The 16459-nt window shown below is 43.5% G+C and overlaps 1 protein-coding gene across 6 annotated transcripts in view; it reads left to right on the plus strand.

Annotated features, from left to right (window-relative positions):
* Positions 1 to 15182, plus strand: part of pde4d (phosphodiesterase 4D, cAMP-specific) — a 1628454-nt gene extending 1613272 nt beyond the window's left edge. For all 6 annotated transcript variants that reach the window (XM_041186415.1, XM_041186370.1, XM_041186378.1 and 3 more), the window contains 5 exons: positions 1301 to 1400; positions 5799 to 5953; positions 6708 to 6830; positions 11181 to 11363; positions 12664 to 15182. In XM_041186415.1, coding sequence (XP_041042349.1) covers positions 1301 to 1400; positions 5799 to 5953; positions 6708 to 6830; positions 11181 to 11363; positions 12664 to 13086 — 984 coding nt within the window. In that variant the 3' untranslated portion in view covers positions 13087 to 15182. The remainder of the gene's footprint in view (positions 1 to 1300; positions 1401 to 5798; positions 5954 to 6707; positions 6831 to 11180; positions 11364 to 12663) is intronic.
* Positions 15183 to 16459: the final 1277 nt, after the last annotated feature.

Consider the following 16459-nt stretch of genomic DNA (forward strand, 5'->3'; position numbering starts at 1 on the left):
CTGTGTGCAAAGTATCACTAGTATATTCTGTAGAATCACAGAAACACAGAATTTTAACAGCACAGAAGGAAACCATTCAGCCCATCGTGCCTGCACTGGCTCTCCAAATGACCATTATGACCTAGTGCCATTGCCCTGCATTTTCCCTGTACCCCTGCACGTTGTTTCTATTCAAATAATCATTTAATGCCCTCTTGAATGCCTCAATTGAACCTGCCTCCACCACATTTCCAGGCAATGCATTCCGGACCCAAACCACTCGTTGTGTGAAAAAGTTTTTTCTCATGTCACATATAGATAAATAGATACATGCATTGATTGGCATCTTCCATATGTGAGAGTTGATGCGAATGCAGCCTCAGAATTTGGTGAGGTCAGATGAGATCATCTGCTGTACTTCTTTTGATGACAGAACAAGCCAAATTTGTTTTGGCTGCATAACCAGGACAATATATGGACACAGAGTTGCCCAGCATCTGCATCTCCTCTCAGCCTTATTGACTGAATCCTCAGGAAGAGTAGGAGCCCGTATGTCATCCGATTGCAAGAGTTGCTGGAAGGTACTTGGTTAAAGAGATCACCAGCTGCCTATAGGACTCCTCTCCAGTGCCTCCGACTCTCCTGACCCAGACTCACCAGACAATGTGAACTATTTGACCCATAGCTAGGACACATCAGAGCATGTCCACACGCTGGTGGGCCTGCATACCGTATCTCTGGGGACCAAGGTTGGCTCCAAGGTCCTTTGCATTTCAACCTAGGGCCATAGGGTGCCTAGTTGTTATGTGTTATCAAGTGCAGGCACTCAAGGAGTCTTGGTGATGCAGAGGTTGTTCAGAGCAAGTGACACTTAAGCATGCGGCTCCCTCTTCTTAGTATGCTAGCCAGCGGTAGGGATCATGCAACTGAACTTGATGCAAAACATCAACCCATGACACATAGAAAAAATTTGATCCAGGTGATCATTCCTGTCCTTGCACAATAAGGCCGGGAGTAGGACTTGAACACAGCGCCTTCCAGAGTTAAGGTCACTATCAACTTAGCCACTCAGGCTCAGGTAGATGCATGCATACAATATATATATATACATGTCAATCTAGAAACTCATTTTAAAAATGCATGAGATCACTCTAAGTTGGAATAAATTGAGAAGAAGTATTTTTAATATGGAAACATTACTGCGGTGATCAAAGAGTTGAGAACATAAGAGATAATGTTAAATACCAAAAAACTGCTGAAAGCATTGTGACTTGTTTTCAATCTTCCTAATGTGTCAGATTTGCACATTTTATTTCCATAGGCTGTCTTCACGGATCTGGAGATTCTTACTGCAATATTTGCGAGCGCTATTCATGATGTAGATCACCCTGGGGTCTCAAACCAATTTCTTATTAATACAAGTGAGTGTACTGTTACCATTTAACTGTCTATTGTCAGCATTCAGTGTGTCAGGCTCTGGCGCTATATGGCTTTGTTAGAGTTAGATTTCTTTTGAATACTTTTATCTGTCAAAATTATTTCTGTTTGAGAGTGAGCTAAAAGTAAATCTGGATTCCCAGCCTGAACTTGGTGACCATGAGAGCACCAAACAGACAGCAGGTGCTTCCTTGCAGATAGGGTGGGGAACTTAAGACAAGAATCATTATTGAGAGGCATCTTGTGCCTTGTAGTGGGCTATTACACAGTAAAATTGTCAGGAAATGAGAGTAGATCATCCCGCTCCCTCATAAAGATGGGGAGCAGACAGATCAAAGGATAATTATGGATGATGAAGGCTGTTTGATCATCTTGAAACATCCTTCTAGTTAGATTCTAATGCCATCTTCCATTGCACTGTATCATCAGTTGGAGGAATTGCGGGGAGCTGGAGGAAGTACCAGACGTAGCAGCAAGTTGTCACGTGAAAGGGGAGGAGCATTCGCTAAGGGTCGTTTCCTTGCTTAAACTCTGGCCTAGAAATGGAGAGAAGGGGGAGAAGAAAAATATCACCAATATTGAGCCCAAGCATAGATAATGGCATGGAAAAAATTATGTACTAAAAATGACATGAAGTGTGAAGTGATCCCATGATGTTGGCAGATGTCTGCTTGTATGCTGCCACGTCTAGAAATGACTTCTTGAGCTCCAGGACATTGTACACATCACAACCCCATGAGCAGTTAGTAAGGTGACTAACATTTCAACAGAGATTAAAAATAAAAATTCCCCCTAATTTAAATTTACTACTGAACACATGGGCAGGATATTACCAACCATGCAGAGACGCTGCAGACTTTGCAGGATATGCCATTGGGCTGGCCACCCGCTGTGTTCCCAATTCTGGACAATCTTGCCAGAAGTGGGTGAGCAACAAGAGTGGCTACCATCCAGCAGTGGTAGTTAGCCAATTAGTGTCAAGTAACCAGCTACTTGGGGCCGCATGTTGAGGTGAAGCCTGCTAGGTCCCTGGAGGTGACTGGCTGGGGTTCCAATGAGCCCTCCTTTATTTAAATTATCCGCCTCCACAATGAAGGCCCGGCAGCTGTGGCTGCAAATAATTTTAAACATCTCATATACCTTCCAAGGGCACTTCCATCTTGAGGGGAGGGCCTGTCTGCAGGTCATTACTATGGACCCTCCGATTGTGCAAGCCGGAGCTGTTATACCCATTGTCCTTGATTGGTAAGATAATGCAGGCAGGCAGACAGGAATGATGAGTGGGGTCATGATGAAGGTGGTCCTGACCTCAGAAAAGCTTCAAAGGCGGTAAGATTCTGCCCAATGTTTTAACAATTATTTTTAAAAAATTTCAGATCCACCATGTACAGTAGGTTTTAAACATTTTAACCTTCTTTCTACAGTCTAAAAGTTGAACAGGAAATTCAGACAGTAAAAAAAAAAGCCAAATAAGCACAGCTGTGCTGACATGTTGCAAAAGCAAAGTAAAAAAAAGGTTTTAATTGAATTCTGGAGGATTCTGAGAGCTTATTCTTGTGGAATATTTTTTGAGGGTGCCGATTCTTTGGCATTGTTAAAATCTGAGTATGTGCTGATCCGGTGGTTGACCTGGGGTAAAAAAGTTTGCTGGTGACTCATTTATGTACTAATATTAAAAAAAGAACAGATTAGCATAGTGGTAAGAGTGAAGAGATCACAAGGATAACAAGTACACTTGAATGCTATGGTGCTAAGTAGGCAGATGGCACAGGGATTTATTCATATTCACAAAATCCAGAACAGTGAGTGTGATTTTTTTTATCTATGATATGTTACCATAATGTTCTCTATATACATGGAATTTAAAATAATATTTTTTTTCACACCACTCCAGACTACTGGTATAGTTAGTACTGCCCCCAAGTTTAGTGTCATCTCTGATTAGGATTCTGACAGTACAGATTGGACAGGATCTTGTGTCCTCCCCCGTGTTTGGTGGCGGAAGAGCATTTAATTGGGTAGGACAGTTGCAGGTGGTGACCCAGCCAACTTCCTACCTCCACCGCAATTAAGCTGAACGTTGGAAAGCCCGTGGACAGCCTTCCCTCCCCACCGCCAATTGAGGTCCTTAAGTGGGCAATTAATGCCCACTTACGTGCTCATCCCACTACCACTGCTGGTAACCCAGCGGTAGGTGGGTGCCTTGCCATGCGGGGAGCATGACAAACAAACCCTGGCGTGTTTGCTTGCTGGCTCCAAGGGAGGGGGGTCCTCATTTAAAGGCACTTTGTGCCTGATTGAGAGACCCAGGATCGGGAAGAGGGGTGCCATCTGTGAACCACCCACCATCTGCCTTTGCTGCTGACCTTCCTTCCCTACAATCTCCTTCCAGTTATCACTCACATATGCCTGGGTCCTTCTTCGATCCTAAACCTCGGGTAGATGTCGTACTGGCAGAAGCCACCATCTCCATTGTGGTGCTGCAGAGTTCAGAAGAGGTGCCAGCCTCTGATTGGCTGGTAGCTATTGGCGGATGGGACATCCGGCCCCAGAGTTCTTGATCCTCAGCAAAGAGCCACTACTAGCCTGTCAAGTGTCTGAGTGGCACAAGATGTAGTGGGCTTTCCCGAAAAAAGGCGTGGTAGAGCTCTTTCAGCTCTGCACCTGGCGGCTGAGACCCTATCACCTCCTCAAGATTCTGCCTTTCATGTATAACGAGTAGGGTAGCAGGTCTTAATCATTGTGCTCCAGTGAGATGACAATGCTCAATTAACTACCTGATAAATGGAAATCACTACAGATGAGATAAAATCTTGTGTGAGATCTTTTTGCTCTTTGCAACAATTTGTTACCGTACAGTCGTATATACGTGAAACGCACCGGTGATTTCTCTCCCCACTAAAGAATAGCATTTTCTTTTAAAATAGAAATGAAAATGGTAGATTCTTAGGGCCAGATTTTCTCTGGCCAGATTAAGGCCACAGACCTTTAAAAAAAGCAGATGGGCATCGGATGTGGAATTCCCACTCCCATTTCTGACAGATCATATTCTTGCTGGCAGGGGAAGGAGACAGGGCATGAATCACACAGGCAGAAAACCCTAACTCAGGAGGGCCATTTGAAATTAATGCTGAGTTCAAACAAATTCCATTTTCACTGTTCCAAGGGTCTTGACCAGCAGTGTGGGAGTCATAAATATGGAGTAGATGTAAATCCTTATAAGAGCAGACGTTGTCTCTTTAAGGGTCATGATCTGAAATTTTCTAAATCCCCTGTTCTTTAAACTTAAATAAAAAACAGGCTTAAGCTGTTGGTGAGAGATGAAAAAAAAGACACCATCTGCTGGACTGCTTTGATTGACAGGCAATCTGGTGTAGGTTAGAAAAATTGCCATCTGTTTGTGCAATTTTAATAGAGTTCTTGGTTGACATATCCCAAGAGCTGTTATTATGTCATTATGTATGCTTGGCTGAGTTTCAAAAGCTACTGCATCTCAGCAGTAGTTTCTGAGTTCACAGTATGACAGTTTAAAGAGACTATTAAAGGATTATATGTCTTTGATGTAGGGTCTGAATAGAAGTTTGTTTTTATAACACTATATAACACTAGATGAGATTTAAAAGTTTTGAATAGGTTTCATGACTGGAAGTTTTCCTCAGTATCAAGTGTGTTTGAGTGAGAGCTGTATTTGATTGTTAGAAGTTTATTTTTATTTTCATCTCCACATGGCTCCTATGGTCTGCCCATGGTGGATACTAGGTGAGTGGATGTGAAGGTGACATGCGGTATAAGGGAGCATTGGGATGGGTGGAGGGCGTGAGTTGGCATGGAGGGTCCATGGGGGCATGAGAGGGAATGGGGATTAGAGGGTGGGAGCTAGAAGACCTAATAGCTTCTAAAACAACTGGGACAAAATCCCAGAGAATCAAGCGGGCCTCCTAACCAGCCTGCCTTGGTACTTACCCACCCCTGTGGCCGCCTACAGTGTGCTTTCGGGGTTGGCAGGCTTGACTCTATGCTGCCCCTGCCTCCCTGAAGCAAAGATTGAGCCTAATTGGCCCTTTAAAATGAGCCAAGTTGGGAAATTTTCCAACTCAAGCTACCTATCTCGGTAGTGAAAATCAGGCCCTTAAGTATTACATTACTGGAATACTCCCAGTTGTGTGAGTACTGACCATGCATGAGGGCATACTATCCATTCTCAAATGCCAACAAAATTTTAGTAAGATTATAGGATCATTCAAACTTTTGACGTATATTATTGGTATTGCATAGACAAATGTGAATAGAATTCAGATATTTGATGATATTAACATTCAATCTCTCTATATCTCTCTCTCCTTGCCTTTTTCTTTACCTCCATTAATACATACGCTTTCCAGACTCAGAACTTGCCTTGATGTACAATGACTCATCAGTGCTGGAGAACCATCATTTGGCTGTTGGTTTTAAACTGCTACAGGAAGAGAACTGTGATATCTTCCAGAATTTGACTAAGAAGCAAAGGCAGTCACTTAGGAAGATGGTCATTGACATTGTAAGTTGAAGCCCGAACATTTACTGTTCAACTGAAGTCTCTCTCCTTTTTTTGATATCCTGGATTATTTTGGATTATGTGTTTAGTAAATTTTAATGTGGGTATAAAAGATGTGAGAAAAAATTGCCTACTCTTAACTTACCTTGATTGCATAATTAAGTAGTATGGAATTTATTTGATCCCCAGATAATTAATTGTAATTAGCAATAAAACCTGCAATTTTTTTCTGTCCCTTATCTCTTTAAGTACACCAATCAGCACTTGGCTTTATTGTGCCGCTGCTGATGACCAACAGTAATGTCTTAACAATGATACTGCAATTTTCAACCCAAAGATCGCATAAAATACCACAAGGATTTTTTCCTCTTGCTGTGACGTTGGGAAGTAACCTCTAAGGTCATGCGAAAGCACTAAACTATTCCAAAAGATAAAGGAGTAGGCATCTTTCACCTCATTTTTCCATCAAATCAAAATGTTCATTCTGTGAGTAGACCAATAAAACTCAAAATTGTTTACCATAAAACTGAAAACATCACTCTTTTGAGGAAATGAATTATTGCAGAGTTTACTTACCCTTATTTGAAGTTGGAGTCTTTTCTCGCTGATCTAAATTTAACTCAAATAAATTGAGAAAGGCTGCCTACAGAGCTACTTGGAATAGTTCTATTTTAGAATGAATTTTTATTAGGTTTGTATGACTTGCAATGTCCCACTGACAAGCCCTGTTTTTCTAAACTAAAGCCTTATGTTTCAGGTTCTGGCTACAGACATGTCCAAGCACATGAACTTACTGGCTGACTTGAAAACAATGGTAGAAACAAAAAAAGTGACGAGCTCTGGAGTACTCCTCTTGGACAACTACTCAGATAGAATACAGGTATGAAATAGTTCATTTAGTTCAAAAGGAAAATTAAAACATTAGACAGATGAAAGGCATCAACCTCTTTATCATGTTTTGTGCAAAGTAATTAGGGTTGGAGAAAACATTCTTAAGGGCAGAATCGTCCGGTCCCATTGACATCGAGCCTCATGGCAGATGGGGTGGGCGGAAGGGAGAACAACATGGTGAGAAGGCCAAAAATCGGTTTCACGATGGCGATCGTCCACTCTACCCGCCAATTGTGGGCCACATCTGCCACTGCTGCACCTCATGGAAGGCAACCACTGCCAGTTGCTGTGAAAGTGACCACGGCACACAATTTTTACACCTGTGACTCCTTCCAGGGCTCTATAGGTGACCCTTGTGAGATCTCACAAGCCTCCATGCACAAGTGTATCCAGGAGGTCACGGATGGCATCTCCACGAAGGCAAAGAACTTGCATTTTGCCTGGGATCAGAAAAGTCAGGGAGCAGGAGCATTGGGATTTGCGCAGATCTCAGAATTTCCACAGGTGCAGGGTGCCATCGACTGCTCTCATGTGGCGCTTAGATCTCTGTGGCAACAAACATTTAACTAGGTCAACCGCAAGGGCTTCCACTTGCTGAATGTTCAGCTGCTGTGCATCCATCGCAAATGCATCCTACAGGCATGTGCATGAGTCCCAAGGAGCGTCCATGACTCCTACATCCTTAACAGGTCTCAGATCCCGGGTTCAGAGAGGCTGCAGGGTTGAATCCTCGGGGACAAGAGCTGCTCGCAGAGGACATGGCTGTTAATGCCCGTGCAGTAGCCTCAGACTGCAGCGACCCTGCCTTTGGTAATTCATCATCATCATCTTCTTGGAAACCCTCTTCATCGGAGGAGATGTGCACCTCTTCCATCTCCTCCTGAGCCAGGTCCTCCTCCAGCCTTTGGTGGAGCAAACTATAGGCATTTTGAAAAGGTGGTCCTGGTGCCTCGACAGGTCAGGTGGAGCACTTCAATATAATTCACCAAGAGTATTGCGCATCATCATCACTTGCTGCACACTCCACAACCTGGCGCTGCAAGCGATGATGATGCGCAATACTCTTGGTGAACTATATTGAGTGCTCCACCTGACCTGTCGAGGCACCAGGACCACCTTTTCAAAATGCCTATAGTTTGCTCCACCAAAGGCTGGAGGAGGACCTGGCTCAGGAGGAGATGGAAGAGGTGCACATCTCCTCCGATGAAGAGGGTTTCCAAGAAGATGATGATGATGAATTACTTGAAGGTGAGGATGCCAGCAATAAGGCCATTGGACTGGACAGATGAGAGAGGCGTGCTCGGGGGACCCCCTTAGCAAGATTCATGGAGGATGATGAGGAGATGCAGTGAGGACAGTCCTGACATCCTCACCTTGCGTCTGTGAATGTTTGACTCCTGTGTGGCTGATGGCAGCACACATACCCTCAGTGCTCAGGTCCATGTCATAGAGATGCAGCGGAGGCCCTAATAATCACTAGATTCCAGGAGGATGATGATGACATGCAGCAAGGACACTCCACAGATCTTCACATTGCCTCTGTGAACGTCTGACTCCTGCCTGGCTGAGGGCAGCTCGCTTGCACTTTGTGACCAGGGTCATATCATGGAAACACAGCCATGAAACTTTAAATGCACCTGATCCTTTGTCAGCCTTCAGTACCTGAGCCCTTCAGGAGCACACCATCAATGGTCACTGATGCTGAAGAGAAGGGGTCCAGCCCCACCTCAAAGGTGCTGCGAGCACACAGAGAGAATGATGGAGCTCTGTGATGCCTGCCCACAACATTATGGCAGCAATGACAAGCACCATCGAGGTGCAGGCATCATTAATATGTCTAGGGAGTGTGAAGCCAGGCCATCACTTTTGTCTGAAGATTACACACTGCACAAGGAAGAGGTCCTGGACTGAGACACTTGCCTTTATCAAGTGCAGGAACCAAGGTTTCACATCTGAGTGACATGAAAACTGCTCATCATAACAAGGAGCCATAGGCAAGGAGACAATCTTGGGAGTTTATTTACAATAGTGAAAATTATGTACAAGTGATTAACACCCATACCAGGGCTGTGCAACTAAATAGCCAAGTGGTTATGGTACTGGGTTTGTAACCCCAAGATCAAGTGTTCAAATCTCACAATGGCAAACTATGAAACAATGTAATCTCATCTGAATACAGATGGAAACGTGTTAACTCGAAAGAGTTACATCCTCTTAACCTTCCTAACCCTGCTGCTACATATTGGTGCTCTCCCGACATCCACAACAAAGGTGGTGGCAGTCTGCTGATTGCAACACTCTGTCTGTGATAACCTTGGCTGACGTCCTCAGGAGGATTGAGGCCTGGAAAGTCCCGTTCTGCTTTGGGTGCCCTGCTGTGGGCAGCAACACCCTCCTCGGCCTGTTGAGCTGGAGTTGCAGTGGTCACAGGAAGAGGGGATTTGGATCAGCCAAACATTCCCGGAGTCACCTGGGTGGATCGCCCTGGGGTGTTGAGCTGCTGATCCTCCTCCCTATGGGTGCATAGGGGCCCCTGACTGACTCCTTGAGGAATAGAGGAAGTTGGAGTGAGACTGAGCTGCCCCACACCCCTCTTGCATTGACACTATTGGAAGCAAACTATGGTGTCAGCAATGGAGTTCAGCTCGCGCAGCAGTGCAGGACCAATGTCCTGGACCAAGATCTCCACAGTGGCTACCATCCTACCAGTGGTGACCTCAGTTCGTTGGTATGCTGGCGCTACCACCTCAGACTGAAGGCAGATGGACTCCTCCATCGTGCCTTGCAATCTGAAGAGTGCAGTGGGCACTTCCTAATGTTTCAGAGCTTGCTTTTGCAGCTCCAGCAACTGAGGTATGACCGAGTCCAGAGGCTCGCCGTCTATCAGATCTGTCAGACTCAGCAGATTTCTGGCCTCCAGCAGTCATCTGAGCACTGGAAACCTTGGAAGTCCCTGCTGTGGATCAGACAGTGTGATGGGCTCACCAGATTGAGAACCTGAGGCTACTCTAGAACTAGGTCCCTCCTAGGTGTGTGTCTGGATGGTGTGGGCTGTGACGAGTCTTCAATTTGGATGTCATCAGATCCTCCTTCCCAGGTGTCTTCGGGGCTTGAGTTGAGGACCTGGCTCATGGAACCCCTCGGCTCCTTCCCAGATGTGCCTGCGAAAGCAAGGAGAGATAACTAGTGCATGGCAGGGGACTGCAGAACAGGGGAACTCACTCACAGGATAGTTGTCTGATGGATACGGTCCTCACTTGGTTGAGCACCACCGACCTCATCGTCAGCACAGGAATGGTCCAGATCATCACCGACCAGCTGGGTGACTCTATTTTCAAAGTCTGTGAGGACCTTGATGTCGGGCATTCCTCTACCAGTCTGCAACTCCTCCCTTTTGTTGTGTGCCTGCTTGTCCTGCATGAATAAAGATGGAAAAAGTGTAAGCTAGACACCTGCCAGGCCAGATGAGAAGGATGCCTGGCATATTTGTGTGTTGAGTGGTGTCATGGACAGGATCTGCAGGGCAGGTGAAAGTGTGTATGAGAGAGTGAGTGGTGATGTCCCTTGAACTAACAGTGAGTGAGATCCCTGTGGATGTGTGATGGGCTTCTGAGTGTGTGAATTGAGAGTGATGAGAAGAGTGACTTACCCTGGCAGAATTGAGGAGATCATTCATCCCCTTGAGGCACTGAGTGGCTGCCGTCTTTTGCAAGGCATTGGCACTGACCACCACTGCCACTGCCCGCCATACTGGATTGGTGACCTTGCTTGCTGGTCTTCGCCCAGAGCAGGGGTAGAGGACTTCATGGCAGGCCCCCACTGTACCCAGAAGGCACCTGAGGGAGGCATCACTAAATTTGGGGGCAGCATGTTTCCCCCCCTTTGGCAGCCATGACTTTATAGCAGCTTCTGATCCCTTAGAGAGTGCTAGCTCTGTGTAGGGGTCCCCTTTAAATATGACATCTGGATTACTGAAAGCCTGAGGTGACAGCGGGGCAGGCAAATCAGAGGCTGCCCCACCAGTAACCAGGAGTGTTTCCCGTGAATGCATAATTAATGAGGCGGAACACACTGGGAACGGGACGATATGGCACAAAAACCTGCCATTGTGGCTGGCGGATAAAACAACTTTTTTCACGCCCACTACCACACTTCGTGCAAATTTGCGACAATACCGCACTAAGTGTTTTATTTATATATTGTAATTGTTATAACTGAACATTTGTGAACATTGTAGATATACCTATGGATGCACTACTGACCAATATTGATCAGCTATGTTTACCTGCAATTCTGTTTTGAAAGTGAGTTGAAAACTATATTTTATTTAATACTCTAGGTTCTGCAAAACATGGTGCACTGTGCAGACTTAAGCAATCCCACAAAACCTCTGCAGCTATACCGACAATGGACAGATAGAATCATGGAAGAGTTCTTTCGCCAAGGAGACCGAGAAAGGGAAAGGGGAATGGAAATAAGTCCCATGTGTGATGAGCACAATGCCTCTGTTGAAAAATCACAAGTAGGTGCACCTGGTAATCTCCAAAGTCACCTTAAACCCTGAGTACCAAGTAGCAATGTAAATGGTTGAATAATTTAGTTCAATCCTAAACTTCTTATCCAAAATGTTTTTACTTCTATGTAAGATCTTCAGAAGAAAATAATATGCCTTCATAACTTAGAATCATAGAATGACACAGTACAGGAGTCCATTCAACTCATTGGCCAGGATTTTCCAGCCCCGTCACAGGCTGGACCCTAGCCAGAAATCCATTTACTTGCGGCGGGACCGGACTATCCCGACGGCAGGCAGTTGTGGAAAATCCCGCCCATTGTTTTGTGCCAACTCTTTGGGAGAGCTGTCCAACTTGTCCTAATTCCCCCGCGCTTACCCTGTAGCCCTGCAAATTTTTTCCACTCAAGTATTTATTGAATTTCCATCTGAAAACTGCTATTGAGTCTGCTTCTGCTACTCATTAGGCAGCACATCCCAGATTCTGACAACTCATTAGGTGGTCTTTGATGGAGGCGATGAGGGTCTTTCTCATTGGCTGAGGAGCCTACGAGGGCCCACATTGCTTATTTTCTGCAAGATATGCCTATCAGGCACTTTGGGTAGTGGTGGGCCTTCCCCAGATCAAGCACCGCAGGGGCAGGGGGTGGTGGTGTTGGAGCCCCACCCATGAAAAGTGCCAGCCACTTAGAGGCTGGCAGCTCTTCATTGATCGGCGGCGTCACCAGTAAGGCAGTGATTGTTGCTGGTACTACACCCAGGCAAGGCCTAGGATCACCACGTACGCAGGAATAGTTGAGTGATGGTGAGAGGGGCATCATGGGGTGTGGATCTCAGGGGAAGCAGGTCAACAGCATGGGCCAGGTGGGTAGCTCACAGTGGGCCACCCCTTGCTGTTGCTGTGTCCATCGATAAGGTACCTATCTTGATTTTCAGTAATTTCCTCTTGTCTTCATCTCCCTGCTTTCTTCCCTGATTCCCCTACTGTCTTTAACTTTCCCACTCTTGAAGCCTAAAATTTACATCAGTATCATCAGTTAGTATTAAAACATGATGAAACAATCTACAGCCCTGATCTAACAAACAATTGCTGCATGTGGCAATTTGTTTCTGCATATACTGGTGCTGTCACATTTCATTCTTGAATCTTTGCACAACTTGTAGCTTGGGGCAAAATTATTCAGGAGCTAGAATATTTTGCTAAATGTGAAGATCACAGGAGAAGGTTACTGTTGATGGAGAAACATCATGTGGTGCAAACCATTTACAGTTGTGACTGCAAGGCTAACTATCATTTACTTTCTAACAGGTGGGTTTCATCGATTACATTGTTCATCCTTTGTGGGAGACATGGGCTGACCTAGTCCATCCTGATGCACAGGACATGTTAGATACACTGGAGGATAATAGAGAATGGTATCAGAGCACAATTCCACAGAGCCCTTCACCTGCCCCTGATGCTGATGGGGAGGGACGACCAGGACAAGTGGACAAGTTCCAATTTGAGTTAACACTAGAGGAAGATGGTGAATCAGATACCGAAAAAGACAGTGGCGGTAGCCAGGGTGATGATGACAACAGCTGTAGTGACTCCAAGACACTTTGTACCCAGGACTCTGAATCAACAGAAATTCCACTGGATGAGCAAGTTGATGAAGAAGAGGGTCCAACAGATACCTCTAGGGAGCAGGAGGCAGAGGAGGATGAAGAGGAGAAAATTGTAGGTACATAACAAAGTTGATGGAAAAGGTATCTTGGAAGCAGCTTCCAAGCACATGTGTAGCTACAGCCAAGGCCAAGTTTCACCCTCATCTGCTAGTACTTTGTGTATGACAAAGCCTAGAATCATCTAGATGACTCTGTACTCAGGAATAACATGTCAGAATTTCAGCTCCACTCCATCATTAAAACATGAGAAATCAATTTCAAAACTGGTTGACCATTACTACCATCAGATTTATGAATCTGAAATAGGAATGGATTACTTTTGGTGGGACAAAAATATTAAACCAAATGTGGGTTTTGTTTTCACAAAGCTGTAGAGGTTTGAGCTTTTTTCATTTACAGATGAGAATAAAGTATGGAAATCCATTCATGAGACTAAGCCAAGGACACTGGTTTCAGCTAATGTTTTAGCAATGAAGTTTGAAATACACAGTATTGTATGAGACTGGAATCAGTGAAGATCTGTCACCAGTAGGAAGAGCGATCGTTTATGGAAATCATGAGATGTTTTATAATTTCAAGTCTTCCTTGAAACCTGACTGTAAAACTGTACAGCTACAAGCTGTACTGACCTCTTTTTGTATCATATGTAATACAGAGAACTTTTTTAGATTTTACTTTTATTAATACAGATTTATGGACGTGTTATATTTAAAACTACATTGAAGTTTCATTTGTTATTAGATATTACAAGTAACTTGCAAGTTCTCTGTACAGTTCTGTAATGCTGAGTACAAGTAGTTCTCTACCATCTTACACCTTGTCATTTTATCACTTTGATACCATTTCAGGCAGTTATTCCCTAGGGGTAAAACACAAATACCACACAGCCTAGACGCTACATGTTTCTCACTTTTCCTTTACTTTTACGATCATGTTAGAAGGCATTGGATTCAAAGTAAACACTTTATTCATATGCTGTGCAGACAGTTATCGGAAACACCTTGAAAGCAGATAATCAACCTTGATAGGCCGTCTCAGGAGTTGGGGATAAAATGCACTGAATTTCAGAACACTCACATTTTCTTGCCAAAACGTGCTCTTGAGCTGTGCACTGCTTGTAAAAACAATACATAAAATGTTACATTGCATTAAATGGCTTTAAGATTCCAGTAAAGTATTTCCATATTGTGCAAAGCTGTGTAGACTACTGTATAACAGTGTGCAGAGTCTCCGAATTAGTACAATTTAGCTTGCAAGTTACTGTACAATATAAAGCTTTCTCTGCCTCCTCCTGCTCCCCTTCTCCCCCAACATGGATATCATGGTGAGTGTATGTAGATGGAACAAAATGTAAAACTTGAATAGGTCTGGCTGTTAAAGAGCACCTATTGAATGAGGTTATTTTACTGCATTATTTAATTTTGTTGCCATATCTTTTTTTTTTCCTCACCAGATGACCTTACTTGTAATCCAGTCTTGTATGTCTCTGTTTACAACCATGTATTTATTGAACTGTACATACTGTAATGTTTATTGTAAATTATTGATTCTTATTATAACATAATTCCTAATGGGTGGTGTTACTGTATTGGAAACTCCTGGTGAAAGACTGAACATACTTAATCTTGTAAATTTGTCTTCTGTAATATGTCACCTATAGCTTGGCTGAGGAGAAATTTGAGGAAGTCGACACTCGATGTGAAACGGTTGCAGGTCTTTGGCCCCGGGGCTGTGCCTTAACTTTCTCCAATAATTTACTGTCTGCTGCATTTTAAAGCGTACTAGCTGAGTGACAGTTCGATGAAAGGGGAAATTCTTTCCTAAAAGAAAACAGACCCTCCTTTTTTGACACGTAAACTGTAGATTTCAGCAGCCCTGGCCCAAAGGAATTGGACATTTTTTTTGTTTATTGAATTAAATAGTAATAAAGGGATTATACAGACAAAATCTTATCTACAGAGACTCCTGAACAATTTATTTTGTTTTGAATATGTCTTTAGAGCACCAAGTTGTCTAGAGGTTGCAAAAGAAGAATCTTTCAATGTTTTCCTAGTCTCTTACAGTCTATGGTATAGTACTGTATATCATGCTGAGAAACCTTCATAAAATGTTTTTATATGCAATGAAAAAAATAAAAGCATGAATTGATTCTACTTAAAACGATACTAGTTTGCTTATTAATACATACAAAGCAGATTTACGGTGAAATAATTCTAGAGGTAAAATATAGACAATAACAAATCACCACTACAGCTGAAAACCAATTTCACCCCCATCGCATTTTGTAGCCAAGTCAACGTAAAATGCCAAAGATTCTGAGTACCTATCAGATTTTGCAATTTAATTATACAACTTATTTTGAGATCAAAACATGACTGAATATTCATTACTCTTATAGTGAGGATCCCAAAGAAAAGTTTTTCTTTCTGTTCATTCTCTTTTTAAATTAATTTCCTTACCTGCTATAGATTTCCGGCAACACTGTCCGTAATTCCTGACTGGAATTTAGGATGTGACCTCCCAACCGTGATCTCCCTGACAGCACAGTTGAAATGTGCAAAGTTGTGAAGACAAAACTATATCGTACTCAGAGCACAGTGTATGTATTAAAATACCAACCTGTTAAGCAAAGACCCACAAAGGATTTCCGAGGCTATATATCCCCCTTTTCAACTGACTGGAAATTTTGCAATTTGACCTTAGGCAGAGCAATCTGCTTAAAAATGCAAAGCCACATTCCAAGGTGAAGGTGAGAAACAAACAAATCACTCTCAGGGGAGTGTGAAGGGAGAGACAGTTCCTATAATCCAGACATCCATCAAAACATGTAACTGTCTGAGGAAGAGGCATTAAAAATGCAAAGTGCTGGATATTGAAACAATGGCTGCCACAGACAGACCCAACCAAAACCTCTTGGAAATACACAATGAGTGAAGTATACCATCCACTAGACAGAGATTGCATGTGACACAAGTAGTGTCAAGAAAGTCTTCAGCAAAGGCAACAGGCTAAGGGCTGCTTCCTCTCCCTTTCCCTTTTGGAAAAATGTGTCACCTGGTTTGAGAAACCAGCTCTACCAGAAACCTACCAGCGAACTAAGATCTTATAATAATTGCAACATGTTCTACAACTGACCACATCCAAGAAACCAGCTAACCTAAATTGGCCACAGCATTTAAAATCTATGCACAAGGACAATCAAAGGACACTTAACTGTATTTTTCTTTGCCTTTGCTTTAAGTGGACTCTAATTCCCCTTATTTCTGATACCTGTATGTGTGTGGGCCTGAATGATTGCATGAAAGCTGACTGCTTGACGTCACTTTTTATAATTTTTCTCAGGTTTAGTGGTTAATAAATTTGCTCTTTCTTTGACTCAGGAAAACCTTGTTTGATTGGCTCCTTATTGCTCACAGTTTAAATAGTTACACATTTTC

The sequence above is a fragment of the Carcharodon carcharias genome, chromosome 1 (genome assembly GCF_017639515.1).
Source record: "Carcharodon carcharias isolate sCarCar2 chromosome 1, sCarCar2.pri, whole genome shotgun sequence".
Lineage (NCBI taxonomy): Eukaryota > Metazoa > Chordata > Chondrichthyes > Lamniformes > Lamnidae > Carcharodon > Carcharodon carcharias.